The sequence below is a fragment of the Halictus rubicundus genome, chromosome 3 (assembly GCF_050948215.1).
Source record: "Halictus rubicundus isolate RS-2024b chromosome 3, iyHalRubi1_principal, whole genome shotgun sequence".
In the NCBI taxonomy this organism is placed as follows: Eukaryota; Metazoa; Arthropoda; class Insecta; order Hymenoptera; family Halictidae; genus Halictus; species Halictus rubicundus.
The window spans coordinates 11,716,787-11,734,320 of NC_135151.1; the positions used below are offsets into that span (position 1 = coordinate 11,716,787).

A 17,534-nucleotide genomic window follows, 5' to 3' on the forward strand; every position below is an offset into this window, starting at 1 on the left:
TGCAAGAGCTTTATATACATTTAGTTCATTTCTCAGTCATTTGAAAGATATGGGAATACTACAACAGTGTTTTTAAATACTTTAAATATTTTTACTGTTTCACATTTGGTCTACTCATTTTTTCTCATACATGCATAAACTTCGCAGTCTAATTATTAGTGAGAAATGAAACATTCACAGTGGACGAAGTGTATTTTATCAGTATAGTGGTAAACGTACAGAATACAATTTTTAAGGAAATAGTGGCAAGTGTTACGAATAAAATATTCATCGAAATTCGCCAGTGATTTTGTAATTATTTTTCGAGAGTCGTAATTAAGAAAGTGTGCGCATATTTTCAAACAGCAGTGCACATGCATCAAGTTGATGCATCCAGCGTGCTCGTTTGCATAGAAACAACGATACCGCGTGCTCTCTCGCCTGCTCTTTGTCTCCGGGCTCGATCAATGCGCTTGAAAGCAATGAAAACGGTACTCTAATTTTCGGTACTTTTCGCCGGATGGAAATTTACACTCTACGGGACCCGCGGTACAGTAAAAGCCCATTTACAAGGCCCCGTAACACGAACGACCTCGGATAAGCGACATACTTCGGCGACGTTTTATCATTTCGCCAACTTTCGTTGCTTCCTACGCGGCGCGACTATAAATCGTACGAAATTTAACGCGGCCCCAGTCTTGATGCACAAGTTCGAGTTCATACGGAAACTGGGCAATCGCTGAATCTCTCTTGTAAACAATTTTCAGGAATTTAATGTAGTTTCTCTTGAATCTACAAATTAATTCGTGGCCTGTTAAAAATTAATTTTAATCGATTCAATTTGTGCGAGTTCTTAAAATTTTTCCCTGAGTTTGCAAGTTACCTGCGAGACAATATGAATGTATAGAAAACGATAAGGATTCATTACTCTCTTAAATGTACAAATTTAATTCGTGGCCCTGAAAAAATAATTAATTGTAGTGGATTCGATTTGCCTAGGTTCTTAAATTGTTTCGCTGGATTTATAAGTTAGCTGTGTTCGTGAATTAAATGGTATTCTACATTTATTATGCACTTTGCTTCGATCTAGAGATGAAAGGATTTGTTAATAATAGTCGGCCGAAATAAAATAATGAAAAATTTGTCACGTAACAAGGCTTGGCTCTCGAGAAAGCGCGTGCTTAGAAGAACCAGAAGGGTTGGGTTGAAAGCTTTCAGCTGTACCGGCAAGATAAAGAAAATTTTCTGTTGATATCCTTTTTTAAGAGGCTATTTTATGTGACATGACAAGTTTGCTATATTCGGCGGACACGTGCTCGTCCACAAATGGCGGTAACGAGGGAAACAGACGGCGGATGGACGCACGTGCGTCTCGTTCGCGAATGATTAAACGCAAGCCCGATCTTATCTGTCTGCGAGCATAGCATAACGAGCAATCAGGGGTGTTTCTTCTGCGAAGAAACTTTAGTGACATGATACACGTGTAGAAATACGGTCGTCCTCTTATAGCAAACTGTTTCGTTGAGTAGGTGGTAATATAAATTATTGCTCGAAGCTCAGCATTAAAATTAATGCAAATAGCCTTTGTTAAGTTGCTTTTTGTAACTGGCTATCTTTTAGGCTGTCTATCTTTGTATTTACTTTTATAATTGACATAGAGATTAGTGGGTGAACGATGTTCACAGTAGTATTTACCTGCTTTTATCCAGACAATCAAATCTATACTTAATTTTGTAAATACTTCATACATTGTTTAGCGCGCGAAATATATCCACAGTAGTATGTACTTGCATTTAGCCGAACAATGAACTTTATACTTAATTTTATAAATACTTAATACATTGGTTCGTGCGTGAAATATATGAACAGTAGTATTTACCTGCATGTTGCCAGACAATGAACTCTATACTTAATTTTATAAATATTTACTACATTGGTTCGTGCGTGAAATATATGCACAGTAGTATTTACCTGCATTTACCCAGACAATGACCTCTACCTTCCATTTTTATAATTACTTGTACATCTAAGATTAATTGGACAATGTAGATGGAGATGATACTTATTACTGGAGTTCACTTCTTACTTTTTTTTTTTTGAGAGTCTCCAACAATTTATTTTTATTTGTTGTTGAAATGTTAAAACTGGAAGGCTTACCGTCTGACAGAGGCCACATCACCGCGTTCCACCGCAAGAAGATACTTCTTCTCATGGCAGGACAGGCTGGCCATCTCCTGGTGTGGCCTCACAACGTTCTCCTCCTCGTTCATCCCATGGATACTGTGCCTCTGAAATCACAGTAATTGCTCGTCACGTGTTGGTTCAATCGTTACTGTCCCGAGAAAGGACGCTCTCGTGCTTTCACATCGATCGGTGTTATTCTAATTTCCTGAACGCATTCAGAATAATTTATGCCAGCACTAAATCAAACTAGTAGGTTTGTAAAAATTTTGAACAGAATCTCAGGATTCCTTGGATTTCCAGATAAATGTAAATCTATTCACTGAACTCTGCTGACCTCCAAGGCCAACCCAACTTCTCCAAGTGACTTTCCGCTATCTCTATAGGTATTTTCAAACATCCTAACCCCATTGATCTGGATTCAGCCGCTCAAAAGGTACAACCCTCGAACCCCAAGGCCATCTTAGATCACCTCTGCACCTTCTTTGACTTATCACCGCACTTCTAGCCTCCTTGCCATCTACACACCCTCCTTGAATCCCTCAAATCTTTTTCATGGGCTCGAAGATCACCAGAAAGAACCAAGAACCATTCAAAAGCCGAAGAATACCCTAGATCGTTCCCGACGGTCCCCAAAACAAAATAACAGCGAATCATTACTGTAGAAACAATTTAAGCAATACTGAAAGAAAATAAATGGCTTGATAATGATTTAGATGAATTTTAGAGACTCCTCGAAGCTAGGAATTCGACCGTATCATTAATTGTTCATTTATCAAAGAAGAATTGAAATAATACTAAAAAATAGTGAGTAGTCTTCAGGATTATTTAGAAGGTTTTTAGAGCCTCCTGAAAGCAAGAGAGGCGATCTTATGATTTATAGACTGACCGAATTAAAAACAATTTAAGTTATACTGAAAGTTGTGATAAATGCTTTAAGATGAATTGGATCGATTCCAGAGACTCCTGAACGCAAGCAAGTCAACCGTATGATATACTGGCCGAATTCTTAATTTAAAAAGGATTTAAATAATACTGAAAGACAGCGAAGAGGCTCATAGGATCATTCAGATGGATTTCAGAGCCTCCTGAAAGCAAGGGAGTCGATCGTCCGCTAGTAGAAGAGTATACCTAATCCCCAATTGTCAATTGGAGGCACGGAGAGTCAAAAGATGGCTCTAGAACGGTTTCGACAGCTTTTGAAGATCGCTGAAACGAAGAAAGGGGAGCAGCCAAGTTTGTAAAGGGTCCAGGACGGCGTCTAAAGCAGCAAAGGGTCACAAAATAGGTTTGTAATGACTTGGGTAGTACTTGGAATTCCCTCGAAGGAAATAAAGGGGAATAATTGACTTCGGGGGATCCCGGGCTAGCCCCTAGAGACTGTTCAAAGGGTCCGATCGACAATGGACAGTTATAGAACGCTGTACGCCGTCGATAGTGGCTATTGAATATGTCCCGGTGGTCTCCGAAGGACACATTGTCGCTATCGAGCGCCGACAACTGAATTAATACGAGGACATTGTTGCGAGAGGTTTCGTAACGTTTCGCAAGTGGATCTTCGATTTTTCAAAAACAACCCTTTGCCGGGGAAGGTTCTATCGATCCGGAGGTGAAACTTCGGTGAAAGATGGCTGAAATTAGGATGATGAATGTGCCACAGAGAGACCACTTCAGCCGCTTAAGCACACGGCTTTCAGCGTGTCTGGCGAAAGCTCTCGCAAGATGGTTGAAAAAGAGGTTGTCAGGGGACCGCCGCGTCGCGTCGAGGCTCGACGTCGCCTGTGATGTCGAAATTCTGGATGTTGCTTCGATGCTGATGATGGGGAGATGTTGTATGTATCATGTTCGCAATTTTTAAGGAATTTTTGTGTATTTCATGGAAATTGTGTAAAGTGTTTTAATTGTGACGTTGGTACTCTGTGAAATAGAGTAATAAGTTGTGAATTTATAGAAAGTACACCTTAGTGCAAAAAAACAAATTCTAACAATGTTGAAGAGGACAGAATGTTTTTGTCATATTATTCAAGAATGTCTGCAATTTTTATGGAATTTTTATGGGCTTCGTAACAATGGTGTAAATTGTTTGAACAATGTCATTGGTACTCTGTGAAATAGTAATAAGTTTATTTATGACTAGATCCCTATAAGTTTATAAAAATGTATAGAAGGTGCACCTAAATAAGGTGCAAAGACCAATTTTATCAACGTTGGGGGGGCAGTTTATTTTTGGCATAATTTTCAAGAATGTCTATAATTTTTTACCAATTTCGACCACCTGTTTATAAAAATTATATAATATGCCTAAGAAACAATTTTGTATATCATACAAATGGATATGCAACATGTTAATTGTAGACTGGATTTTTATGAATTCATAAAAATTCTACCAAATAAATAAATCTAACGAAATGAAGTACAAATGATAAACAAGGAAAGAGAACGAAAAGAGAATAAGGTAGAAATAATTAGAAGAGAAAAATATTTGCTAATCGATCTAGTACGAATGATGACGATGATCATAGATTAGGAAGACGAAGAAAACAAAATTAATTTTTTGTATGACATTACTTTAAAATCTGTGACATGCCTTTGATGAAATTTAGTCATTTTCTGAATGGGATAGGTCTCACAGAATTAAATAATGAACAATAAAGTTTGCAGTTGAAAATTACAGCTGAATGATTAAGCTTGTGAATGAAGTTTGTAATGAAGATTGCAACTGAAGGATTAAGTTTGCAAATAAAGTTTGTAATGAAGATTTCAACTGATTTAAGCTTATGAATGAAGCTTGTAACTTAATCTTGTAATCAATATTAAACCTGTAGATTAAACCTTGCAATGCAAATTACAACTGACGATTGAAAATTACAATGAAGATTGAACTGAAAATTGTAGCTTGTGACTGAAACTTGCAACTGAAAAACTGAAGAATAAAGCTTGCAACTGAAAAATGAAGCTTACAACTAAAAAATGAAAATTTCAACTTAATAACGAAACTTAACTGAATAATGATACTTGCAGCTTGCAGCTGGAAAATGAAGCTTGGGCCAGCAATTTGTAACGAAAGTTGCAACTGAAGGTTTAATCTTCTAAATGAGGTGTATAATGAAGATTGCAACTGAAGGATTAAGCCTACACCTACGGTTTCTAGTGAAGATTGTAACTGAAGGTTCAATCTTGTAAATGAAATTTGTAACGAATATTGCAACTAAAGATTGAACTTGCGACTGAAGCTTGATGCTTGAAAATTTCAACTAAAAAATTGAAGCATCAAGTTTGCAAGTGAACAAGTGAAGAATGAAGCTTGCAACTGAAAAATGAAATTTGCTGCTGAATATTGAAACTTGCAACTAAGGAACTGAAGCTTGCAGCTTGCAACTGAAGATGGAAGTTTGTAACTGAAAAACTGAAGCATGAAGCTTGCCAATAAAAAATAAAACTTCCAACTGAATAATGAAACTTGCAACTGAAGAATTGAAGCTTGCAGCTTGCAACTAGAGAATAAAGCTTGCGCCTGCAATTTGTAACGAATATTGCAACTGAATATTGAAGTAAGCTTGCAATGAAGCTTGCAACTGAAGTTTGATGCTTGCGTCTGAAAATTTCAACTAAAAAATTGAAGCATCAAGTTTGCAAGCGAACAAGGGAAGAATGAAGCTTGCATCTGAAGAACTAAAGTACGAATGTTACAACTGAGGGTCTGAAGAACTAAAGCACGAAGCTTGCAGTGGAAGAAGCGATGAATTAAACTTGCAACTGGAGCTTGATGCTTGCGTCTGAAAATTTCAACTAAAAAATTGGAGCATGAAGTTTGCAACTGAACAAGTGAAGAATGGAGCTTGCACCTGAAGAACTGAAGAACGAATGTTGTAACCGAAGGACTGAAGGACTGAAGAAGGAATGTTGCAACTGAAGAAATGAAGAACTGAAGCACGAAGCTTGTAATTGAAGAATCGAAGAATTAAACTTGCAACTGAACATTAAAACTTACAACTAAAGCAGCTTGCAACTGAAGCGTGTACCTCGTAATTGACGATACTGTACCAGTATTAGCAGAGACATGTTTATGCTGAAATTGAAAGGAGCATACTTTTTGCATCCAGAGACCAGAAAACTATAGAGACAGCGGTAGCTATATCCACAGTTCGCCAATGATTACAATTTCGCCAGATAATCCGCATTCCACAGTGCTCCCTTTAAGAGAAAACGAAGAACGAAGAAACGATCGAGGCGGTCCGTGAAGTTCGATCGATCACGCACGGTCCCTTTCAGCGGCCAGAACGAGGAGCCAATAACAAGCTTTAACGGCCCCGTTCTCAGAATCGCCTATCGTTCTCGCCCCCATCGGCGTTATTCAAATAACTTTAAGGCAATTACGCCCGGCCGATAAACAACGCCGGCTATTTCGACGCGGGAAATTCGAGCAACACCGGGCTTCGATCGGTTTTAGACGCTGCCGGATCAACCGCCGAGTTCTCGATCACTTTCCGACGTCTAACGAAATCGATCAACGATCAAAAGAGACCCGTTACCTTGCCCCAATTGCGAGCGCAGGCTTCATTAGGCCAAATTCTACTTAATCGTATTCCACACGCGCGAAGTTCAAAAACTAGCTCGAACTGGTCCCTTCAAATGGGAAATCGATAATGAAGTATAACTCATCGTTCGAACTACCATAAAACGGCGATAAAAAAATCGTACGTCGAATTATTTGATGACATCGTAAAAAGGAGACTCAAATCTTCAAGCTCGCGTTGATCTGTTGCCCAAAAAAATTTGTTAAGCTCTGCAGGAGTATTCGAATCTGCAAGTAATCTCTTCTCTCGAAAACGAACGATCCTCGAATTTTTCTAAACGAAGATGTTCAGAAAAATTAAGCAATTCAATAGTGTGAAAATAGAGCCGTTACCGTGTGAAATGAGCCTAATTAGACCATCGTCCGATTTTTTCTCGCGAAGCAACAATTAATGCAAGCACCAGCACTTTCCCCATTGACAATTTATCGACGAAGCAGTTACCAATTAAAGCAAGAGGAGACATCGTAAAAGCATCGATCAGCACAAAACGTAACGAAGTACTCCAAGGTCTTCACTCCTAACAGCTCCTCATTTTACAATGCAACAATCCGCCAAACAAAAGAATCCTCGAGCCCCTCGTCTCTCGGAAAGTTTCGCCGGCACGTTTCAGCCAATCGCGTGGCACCATCGCGAAAAAGGACAGGATTTCTTTGGAGAGGCGTGGGCGGTCGGATCGAAAGCTGAAATTGGGACGATCGGGGGATGGAACGAGGCGAGCAATTAACGATTCGGATAGTCGGCCCATTGTTCGCCCGTGGAAAGCACTCGTTGCGAAAAGTTCTCGTTACGCTTGCTATTACGGCCAGGAAGAAAAAGAATCAGCCTCGCGAGCGCAACACGTAAAGATCAAGCTCGAACGGAGGAACAATGAACGGTAGATCCAAAGGTATTGCTAGCCAGCATTAACCTTTATGTGCTCGCATACTTTTCTCCGCTAACAGGATATACCTCCGTACCATTCCTCGAACAAGAGATAACGTTGCATGCACCCCGTCGTCGTCGTCGTCGTCGTCTGTTCAATTATCCTGTTCGAGTCGCGGGACCACGACCGAACGATTCGCTAGGTAATTTGCCGTTTGACTTGGTGCCGACTCTGGTTGCCAATGCAAACACGATATACTTACTTTGGCACAGAATCCCGGAAGGTTGCTTTCAGAACGCGTTCAGTTGTTGGCCCTGCGAATTAAACCTCTCGCGACGATATCGCACGAGACACGATGTTATCGCTCGGATATTGGCTACCGCAGGCAGACTCCGAGCCTGAGGGAACTGATTCGAGGCTTGTGCACCTTGTGTGTAAAGGAACTTCGAGGTATTTCCGAATTAGACGCACGAACAATCGGATTTTGCAGCTGGAGGCAGAATTCTACATTCTTGAGGACGGTCGGTGGGCTCGGAGAGACCCGGAGGACCTTTAGATTGGATCTTAGGAGGCTGGGGAGCTATTTTGAGAATGCGCGATGAGGATCTTGGAGCAATTTCTAGGTGGCATGCCTAAATAATTAGACCTTGAAGACAAAGACAATATTCTACGTTTCTGGCGACGTCTAATAAGCTTGGAGAGGCCGTAGCTCTTCGGATCCTGGGAGGCTGTGAAACTGGTTTGAGAATGCTTGCCGTCTTGGAGTACTTTCTAGATCCCATAAAATATCGCTGCTCAGACAACATTATGGGACCAGTAAACTCACGGCCCATTCAAGAACAATGTCAAGACGAATAGGTACCCTCATCCGTAATACGTCGAAAGCCGCCCCGGGGCATCGTCTTATATCGGAAGAAAACTGTAGACATCGTAGGACTACGAAGGGTATGAGCCTATAAATGCAACAGCGGAGATCGCGGAAGAAAACTGAAATCCCCGAAGACTCTGAAAATAATAAGAGCAGGCGGGGGTTTAGAAGGGTGTAGAAGTGTTTGGGGCTAGGTCTGTGGTCGAAGTGTCGTCGACGACGGTGCTCAAGAGCTCGAGGAACACTCGCGAGCCCGTGGAATACGTGCGAGCTCGCGATTAGCCCTCTCGGCGTTCAAGAAGATGACATACTGTGCCAAGGGCCGGCACTGACAGCGAACGAGTGTTTGCCTGGGCGCACCCTAATTGTCGAGCCGCCACACCCTCCGCAAACACTGTCCATCATCCACCGCCCGCTTATACATACCTCTATTCTCTATCTTTCTCTCTCTCTCTCTCTCTTTCTTTCTGTTAATCTCTCCCTTCCCCGCAGTTTCTATTGGACCCGCGAACCTCCCTTTTCCACCGGGACCAGATATATGTACATACGCGACGTCCTTACGCCGAAAGGACACGAACAATTCTATGATTAGAGTCGGAGGGTCGCTTAATTGCTGAGGACAGAGCTCGCGGTGTCCATCGGCTCACCTTCCCGCGAAAATTTCGTTTCTGGATCAATTCTGTTTATGGATCGCTGCTGTAACAAGAGAGGTCTGATCCGAAGAGCTAAAAAACACTTATTCAAGGTACACTCCCGCTCACAAGTCTTAGGACAGTGATCGTATCTAAATTTTTCCTTATTTAAAGGTTCACATGTCAGGAAAAGGATGCTTCACTTATATATCAAAAATCGTTTCTTTATTGCAGTTTCCACTATTTTTGGCATCCGCGTGATCAATTTTTCCATACTTCCTGTTGTTATACCATTCCATTCTCGTTCCAAAATATTCCATAAATGTGTTCTTGAAGTAGGGCAAAAGTTACGTACCTGTCTGTCCAGTTAATCAGTTCAAATCTGGTAATTGGGGTGGCTATTTCGCAATTTTCAATGAATTATTTCATTGAAGTCGTAATTATTACTGAACATATGAGTTCGGATATGTTGTAATCTTTGGTGATATATGAACGTATCTCTAAGGATTTTTCGAAATCTTAAAAATTGTTGGTTTTACAGACGTGTAAAATAAAGAGTCAACATTTTCTTTTCACTAAATTACAATGACTGAACTAACAAACCGATGACAATGAGTTTTACAGAAACTACCGTTACAAAGCAATTTACACTACGGTTATTATTAAGGACAGAACCATTTTTGTGTTTTTAATTATCATTGTCAAAGACTATTCTATTAGAAGAATTCATCATTTTGCACGCAAATGTTACATTTTTATGCAGAAATATTGAAACTAGAAATATTTTTGTTTCTTCAATAATCATTTTTGCTTTATCAACAATCGTTGCAAAAGACTATTCTTTTAGAAGAATCCTTCAGTTTGCACGCAAATGTTTTTTTATGCAGAAATATTGAAACTATAGAAATACTTTTATTTCTTCAATAATCATTGCCAACAAGCTTCAAAACAAAATCCACTTGTTCTTTACTTAATCGAAAAAATTCCCTGAATGTTTTTTCATCATTCAGTAAATGGTTTTGTATTAATATGTTGCAATAACCCTCTTCGATTCGTCTCTTGTATATATTTTCCATTTGTTTTCGTTTTTTCATCAAATATCTTAAAAGAATCCCTTCATCTTCTTCTTATGCTTCTTCAAGTAGGGGCGTAAGTAGTAATTTACGATTCATTTTTCGTCAGTACAAACTGATTCTGATTTATCTACGTGCAACCTTTTCGTTTGACAGCAAACAAAAATGTTCATACCTCAGAAACGGTTGACCTTTTGACCTGTGTTTATTAAAGCTTTTTTACTCAGCACAGTGTGTTTTATATCCCACATAAATATTGAATGGTCTCTTTTTAACACCCTGTATATGGTCTAAAGATTACAGAACGAAAGATCCACGCATCCGGCCAATTACATTAGAGGACGCTAGATGGCATTGAACAACCGCGCGAATCACTTTCGTTCAAAAACAGCTCATGTTCAAAGTGTCGTAACTTCGTGAAAAAATGTCGTAGAATATTCGTTCTGGTCTCCTTTTAAAGATTGAATCTTCTACTTTCGGGAATCCATTGGCCGTTTTTCTCAACAAGGTTTTTTACACTATGTAACGGGTGATAAAGTGAACATACCTTTTTGTAAATTCGATAATTTTGCGAATTCAACGATTGTACGGACGTTAAAAACGTTTTTTTATTTCGGATTCTTGCAGGAGCTTGTAGTCGGGAAGACTTTGAATCTGAAGACGATATTTGAAATTTTTGAGGATGTTCCAGAGGCTTAGAAGAATTCTACCGGCTGAAGGTTTGGAGATTGGAATGTGCCCTTAAGCTCGATTCATATCGACGCGTTCAAGACGCAGCGCAGGCACGACGCAACAACACCCGTATATAGGTTGGCACGCTCAACTGGTGATGAGATTGCATTCCGGTTTCGTCGTGACGTGATCAACGACCCGCGCGCGCGCGTGATTGATTCATCGATCATTGGGAGAAAGTTATGACAGGAATATGATCGCGATAAACACCCCCAGCCGGTTAATGCACATTGGATCGCGCGCGAAAATTGGCTAACCGCTTTTCGGGAATGTTAAAGCCAACCTTGAAAAGGTACTTTAAATTGAAAATTGAAAATTTTCAAAGATTTACTAACAATCATTGCCTACGTAAGAATAATTCTTGTGGTTGACTGGCGACAATTCTATTAAATTGTTGTCACTTTCTATGAACATGGTAAATGAGTATGAAATTGGTATAACAAGCCAGCTATTAAATTAGGAAGGTGTAAAAAAAAATGAAAAAAATCGTCATTCACTGCAATCAATTTTCAAGAATTCTTTTTGTGTGTTCCTGTTATATCAATATGTCAAGAAGAGTAAATTTCGAGTGTAATTTCTATTTCAGCAAGTGAGCCTCTCGTTAAGAATTGAAGAAGACAATGACTTTCATACTCGAATGACAAAAAGACACAAGATAGGTTGAACCATCTGCAAAATGAACGGCTGAAAGCTTAAAAGTATACTCCTGACCTGTGTCCGTATCTGTATCCCTGTTTCAACAGAAAAAGATCTAAGTTGCACATTATTCTCTTTGAAATACAAAATCTTGCAATCCTAGAACGAGGCAAGGATTGAATTACTTGAAAAATTTCACTGAATTTTATTCTTACATTTTTATCTCAGGAAAGGAAAGACTAAAATCTAAAATCTAAAATCATAAACATCATCAACAAGCATAAACAATTTCAGGAAACAAGTACTGAGACTACATCTAAACCGTTTAAAAAAAATGCATTTAACACAAAAATGCATTTAACACAAAAGATTGATATGCGAAGACATATGCGCATACGTCTTAACATACTCCGCAGACCTGGCACAAACTAAAGAACTGAATTGTCCAAACGATTTGACTTATCGCTGGATGAACGTTCGAAAAACCCAAACGATGGTGCAAAACCGTGAGATTAAGCTGCATCGGCGGTTTCGCATTCATTGGGACGGGGCCGTGTATGCATCCATAGGCGGCCAGGAGATTTTGATGCGTCCCGTGAATCAAACTGTCCCGCGAAACAAAAGGAAACGCGCGGGACGCAGACGCGCGCGATGCAGGCAGAAAGATTGAATCGGACTGAATGAAACCGCGGTGTCGCGGCTGCAGTTGACAGACGGATGTGCAGCGCCGTTTCGTCGAGGACGTTTACGAGGCAATAAAGGGGGCGGGGCCCGGCAGCTTTTCATCCGCCAGCGAATTAAACGCTGATTTTCGCGCGCGCGGATCCGCGATAGGGGATCGGGTCAACCTGTGATCAGACAGAACGCTTCCTTAAACTTTTATGGTTCAACGCATCCCCTCTCCCTTTTACTCCGGAGCTTGACACTGCAGCATTTAACGCTTCATTTCACAGTTTCATTCATTGCTAATGTCATTAAAAGATTCATTATGAAATCAGGGACCATAACTGTTATAACCAAAAAGAAAAAAAGTCATGGAATAACAAGTATTTCATCGACTAAAATCGTATTGGTTACAAATAAGGATTATACGTAACCGAACATTTTTTCTCTTGTTGGTAAATGTTATCGTTGAGAGAAATTCATTTCGATCGCTTGGAACAGTTGTCAACGGGAGAAATTTATTTCGATCGCTAATAAGTTATCGATGGGAGAAATACGATTTTGATTTATTCTTCAATCGCAGAGGTGAAATGCCTTTGAAAATACCATTCCATTCGACTCCACTTTCTTCAAAGTTTAAAAAATTAAACACTGAGTAAAGTCTACTAGCAATAAAAGAATTATAGTAACAGACGCTTCAGAAATAAACTTCTCCCTTCGATAACTGTTATGAGCGATCGAAATAAATTTCTCTCATCGATAACTGCGTTGAGCAATCGAAACAGTTTTTCTTCATCGATAACAGTTATCGAGGAGGATCCAATTTTGTGGACACTAATAACGGTTATTTGTAACCAAGAAGTATAAAAATCGTATTTTTTAATCATTTTGTTCTTCGAATTTTTTCTTTATATTTTGTGTAGATTATCTTAAATTGCAATAATAATCAACTTCTTATTTATGATTTTTATCCTAGAAAATTTTAGAATAACTGTTATTTTTGTCCCTGTATGAAATCTTTAGCTCTGCATCGTAGATTTTTTTGAATGTGTTATGTACATTATCACTAGACTGCGGAGATTTTATGCATTTATGACAAAAATGAGTAAGTGTAATTTAAAGAAGTGGGCAAATTAAAAGAACTTAAAAATATCAATGTGTCAGTTTCAGCTGATTAAAGTCTTTAAAGACAGAATTAAATTTTTATTTGGCTCCTTTTTTTTGTACACAGACAATTCTTATTTTGAAATTGTGGAATTATGAAGAAAACCGTGTCTACCGATTTGAAATGTGAAGCAAGCTTGAATGGAGTCTGGAACTAGTATCTTTTAGGTGCGATATTAATGCACAAGATTTGGCAATTGTTTGTAAGAGAAGAAAAATTGTGGCCAAGGAATCTTCGGCTTCGGTTCGCCTAACCGAGACAGTTCTGTCGTTCCACGTACCGAAAGATCGATCCAGCTGGCTTTTATGGTGCACTAAAAATGGAAGCTTCACTGGGAGCTCGTAAAAAAGCGTTCTCTTCACCTTGATACCACGGTCTACCATAACCGACTAGCGAATCGAAGAAAACAATTTCCTATGCTTATCTGCAGAAACAGTTATCTCGAACAGTGTACGATTCTCGATACAGACATTCATCCAAACAGATCAACAATGTGACGCAAAGCATGATCTTTGGTCATTTTTCCTGGAAAAATGTTTGGACCTTCTTCTTACACGATCATCCTACATAAAAATACATAAATTGGACTGCTTATAGCAATTTTCTTTTCATAACAATATCTTACAAAATGCCTGAGTAACAGCCTTTCTCCCAGAAGCTCGTAAAGAAATGTTCTAAGGGCGTCGCACGATCAGTATATCTGCAATTTCTCAGGGCTGGGTCATCTCAGATAAAAAACTCATGAATATTCTATTGATGTATGCTTTTATCTAGTAAATAAATAGAGGATTTTACATTTTGAAGAAAACTTTCTTCTTCATTCGAGAAGAACGAGAAGGCGCTGATAGATCGTTAGGAAATTTAATTCTGCGTTAAACCACTGTCATTTTGTTAATAATCATTTTTTTGCAAATCCCTGCGGTCAGGTCTTAGATAAAATCATGTACTAACAGAATCTTCATAAGTTTTTCATTTCACATAATCCGTCTCCAAGAAATTAGTAAAGACACTCCAAGAAAACAGCGCAGCGTCACTAAAAAAAAAAACAGCTCCTGGGAGTCAGATTGTAACTCAGTCAATTTTGATTATATTGGATTAAAAAAATTACTGTGAGTAGATCAATATATGCAATTTTAAAGGAGATGCTCGTTTAGAAAGAAGCCGTGCTAATTTCTCCGGGAAAAAATTCTTAAAGATCACGTTCCGCTGTAGTTCCTTCGATGTTCGTTCTCTTAAATCAGTGATCGACTGGTCGAATCAGATTACCGCAATTATCGAAATATCATTAAGCCATTCCCTCGGGACGGGCATCGTCTACGGACAGTTTGCTTCATCTTCCAGGACCCCCTGGATCGCAGGGTAATCGTCGATGAAGAGAGAGAGAGAGAGAGAGAGAGAGAGAGAGAGAGAGAAGTTTCAAGAAAGCAATAAAAGGGACGAACGCTGAGGAAAAAGTTCTAGCTATGGCAACTTCCGCAAATTGGATCGACGTCGTAACGCGGCTATCGTTCGGCCACCTCTTTCCCATTCTTCTCGAAAAATTTTCCACGTATCGTGGCTTATTACAGGACGGATTCGATTCGCGAATCGCTAGTAATGAGCCCTCGAAAATCTTACGGAAGTTCGAAGTCCTTGGGATTCAAGGTACTTATAGTTCCGCGAAGTTAATCTCCAAAACTAATGTTAGGGATGATATTGGATTTGCATGGGAGATGCTGCACGCGAATACTCTCGAGGTCTGCTCCTTATTATCGCGTTTCCCTTTGTTGACCATCGACAGGAACCTCCCTCTATAATGGCATGCTTAGTTGACTTCGATGCGCGCCCTTATCTCCGAGTGTGCGTCGTTTGCGGAGACTGGGTCCTTCGAAGTTCTGTATAGAGTTCAGGAGAATGCAGATGCAGAGGAACACTCTCAAGATACACGGTATACTTGCAAAATACTCTATTTACCATTCTGTCAATAACCAAAATTTTCGACAAATTTTAACCAGAATTTTAACAAAATTTTCGATGATAGCTTCAACGAATATTTGTATGTCTCAAATGTAAATTATTTATAGCAGAAAATCATTTATAGAATATAAAATGCAAGAAAGCATGTGTATCATATTATTTTATTTCTACCACAAGGAATCTTTCAGTCCATGAGAGAAATATTTCCCTTCATTTGATTTCCTACACAATGAACTGTGAAAATAGTAATAAAGATCCCCAGTCTAGTGATCGTCTAAGAACACAAAAATCTACAATAATTTTGCTATTTTCCAATAAAAATGTTCAACACTCTAATAATATATTCGACGAAGTGTCGTACAGAATCTTTTCACTTCAGAGACATCGTAGTACATGTTTAATGAAAAATTATTTCAGTAAAGCATTCTATAAGGAGTTCAATAATAAATTACTTTAATAATGCTTGAAATAAAATTTCGTATAGATTCAGTTTAATTTAAAGACATTATAATACATATCGGATAGAATCGTGCTCATTTAGACACATTATAATAAACGTATAGTAATATATACTTTTAGCAACACATTAAATGAATTGACACACCATAATGTACATCCAACAATAAGTTCTTTTAGTAACACATTGAATAAAGCGTTGAAGGGAGATTCCTTTTAACAATAGGTTTACGGGACCCATCAAAATGACGAGTGCTGGTATTCTTAATTCACAATTATCGAAATTGTAAAGATGCACGAATGAGAAATTATTTATAACTTTATTTCTTTGGATATATATTGTAAAAGAAATTGCTAAAAATTTGGATAGATACATTTTCGTTATTTTTATAAAGTAATGTATAGACTGCATATCCTTCTGCAAAATAAAAATTTCATACCTGAACTGAAGTGAAATAGAAATTTATTTTCTTTCTTATTATGTTTAGCAGATTGGAGCTAATGTAGTAGTATGTTTAAATTTTCCTAATATTTTTGCTACTTGAAATTACACCTACTAATTTTTGTCACAAACGCATAAAAAAAGCAGTTATGGTTGTGGTACAGGAGGGTAGGACCTTACCTTGACCTTGTAGTCCTCTTTGGGCTTCTCGAGAAGGTTCATGGTTTGCTGGTGGGCCGTGTCGGGCGGCGGCGGCGGTGCCTCGGGGTCGAACGTGACCCGGTGTTCGGCACCGCGCAGAAAGCCGGCGCGGAGCCTCGAGTTCCAGGCCCTCGTCGCGTTGGTGCCCATGCTCACGGTGTACAAGTGCGAGTTTTTGTAACCCGGCCCGTGAGCATCAGCAATTTCGTAGTTGGCTCCGGCTGTTTCACCGGGGGATCTCGCGCCCCTGGCGACTTGCTCCTCATCTTCGTACGCGCTTTCTGAAACAGCCCGACCGGAAAGTTTAATTAGGATTCGACGCACTTTCAGACCAACAAAGAGATAGAGACAGAATGAGAGAGAGAGAATCTTAACTCGCGAGAGTAAATACCGTCGAGTTTCATACCAAATCAATGAGAAACTTGTATGGAGACCTACTCTCCCGACGTTTCCTGTTCGACGATTCCGGTTAACCCCTTACCATGCAATATCGTGTCATACTCGTGATGAATTCTGAACAGAGTCTAATGAATATGTATGTTATTAATTTCCTTTAAACCGAAATAAAATTCTATTTTGGCGTTATTAATGTATAGCTATCGAAGAACATATAGGCATACGATAGACACAAATTTTCCAAAAATTGCGAATTATAAAAAAGTTCTAACCACTGAAACCGTAGAATAATTGCGGACTGTGTACAGAATACGCTTCTCTTATTAGAACTTCATTTTACCTTTCTTTCAGTTCAGGCTTATGGCTGTACTATTTGTTTTCACGAAAGTATAACATTATAAATATCGATGATTTTTGCTATATCATTCTGTCCCGAGGTTTTCACTCTTCAAGAAGGAATTTACAAAGTTAGTACCTCTCAATCACACTGTCCTTTTACCACCATGTTAATGAGGCACTTAACCGAAAAGAGAAAAAAATTCGGTTTTTGTAGAGCTGTTTTACTTTTCAGCCAACCTGGTATTATGGATTTTCGTAAACTAGCAATTGAAGCCGAGATATTGATAGTTGAATGATTTTTGCATCGAACTGTTGCCAATAAAAATATGTGAAAGTTCAGTACGGTTTCACTAGAGAGCAGACTTGTCGAACTTTT

At 39.0% G+C, this 17,534-nt stretch overlaps 1 protein-coding gene across 1 annotated transcript in view; it reads right to left on the reverse strand.

The window, feature by feature from the left end:
- Nucleotides 1–16,694, reverse strand: part of Trpgamma (Transient receptor potential cation channel gamma) — a 48,868-nt gene extending 32,174 nt beyond the window's left edge. Inside the window, exons 1-2 of the mRNA XM_076785389.1 lie at nt 16,403–16,694; nt 2,137–2,267 (exon numbers count right to left, since the gene is read on the reverse strand). Of these exons, the coding sequence (XP_076641504.1) occupies nt 2,137–2,267; nt 16,403–16,573 (302 nt within the window). The 5' untranslated portion in view covers nt 16,574–16,694. The remainder of the gene's footprint in view (nt 1–2,136; nt 2,268–16,402) is intronic.
- Nucleotides 16,695–17,534: the final 840 nt, after the last annotated feature.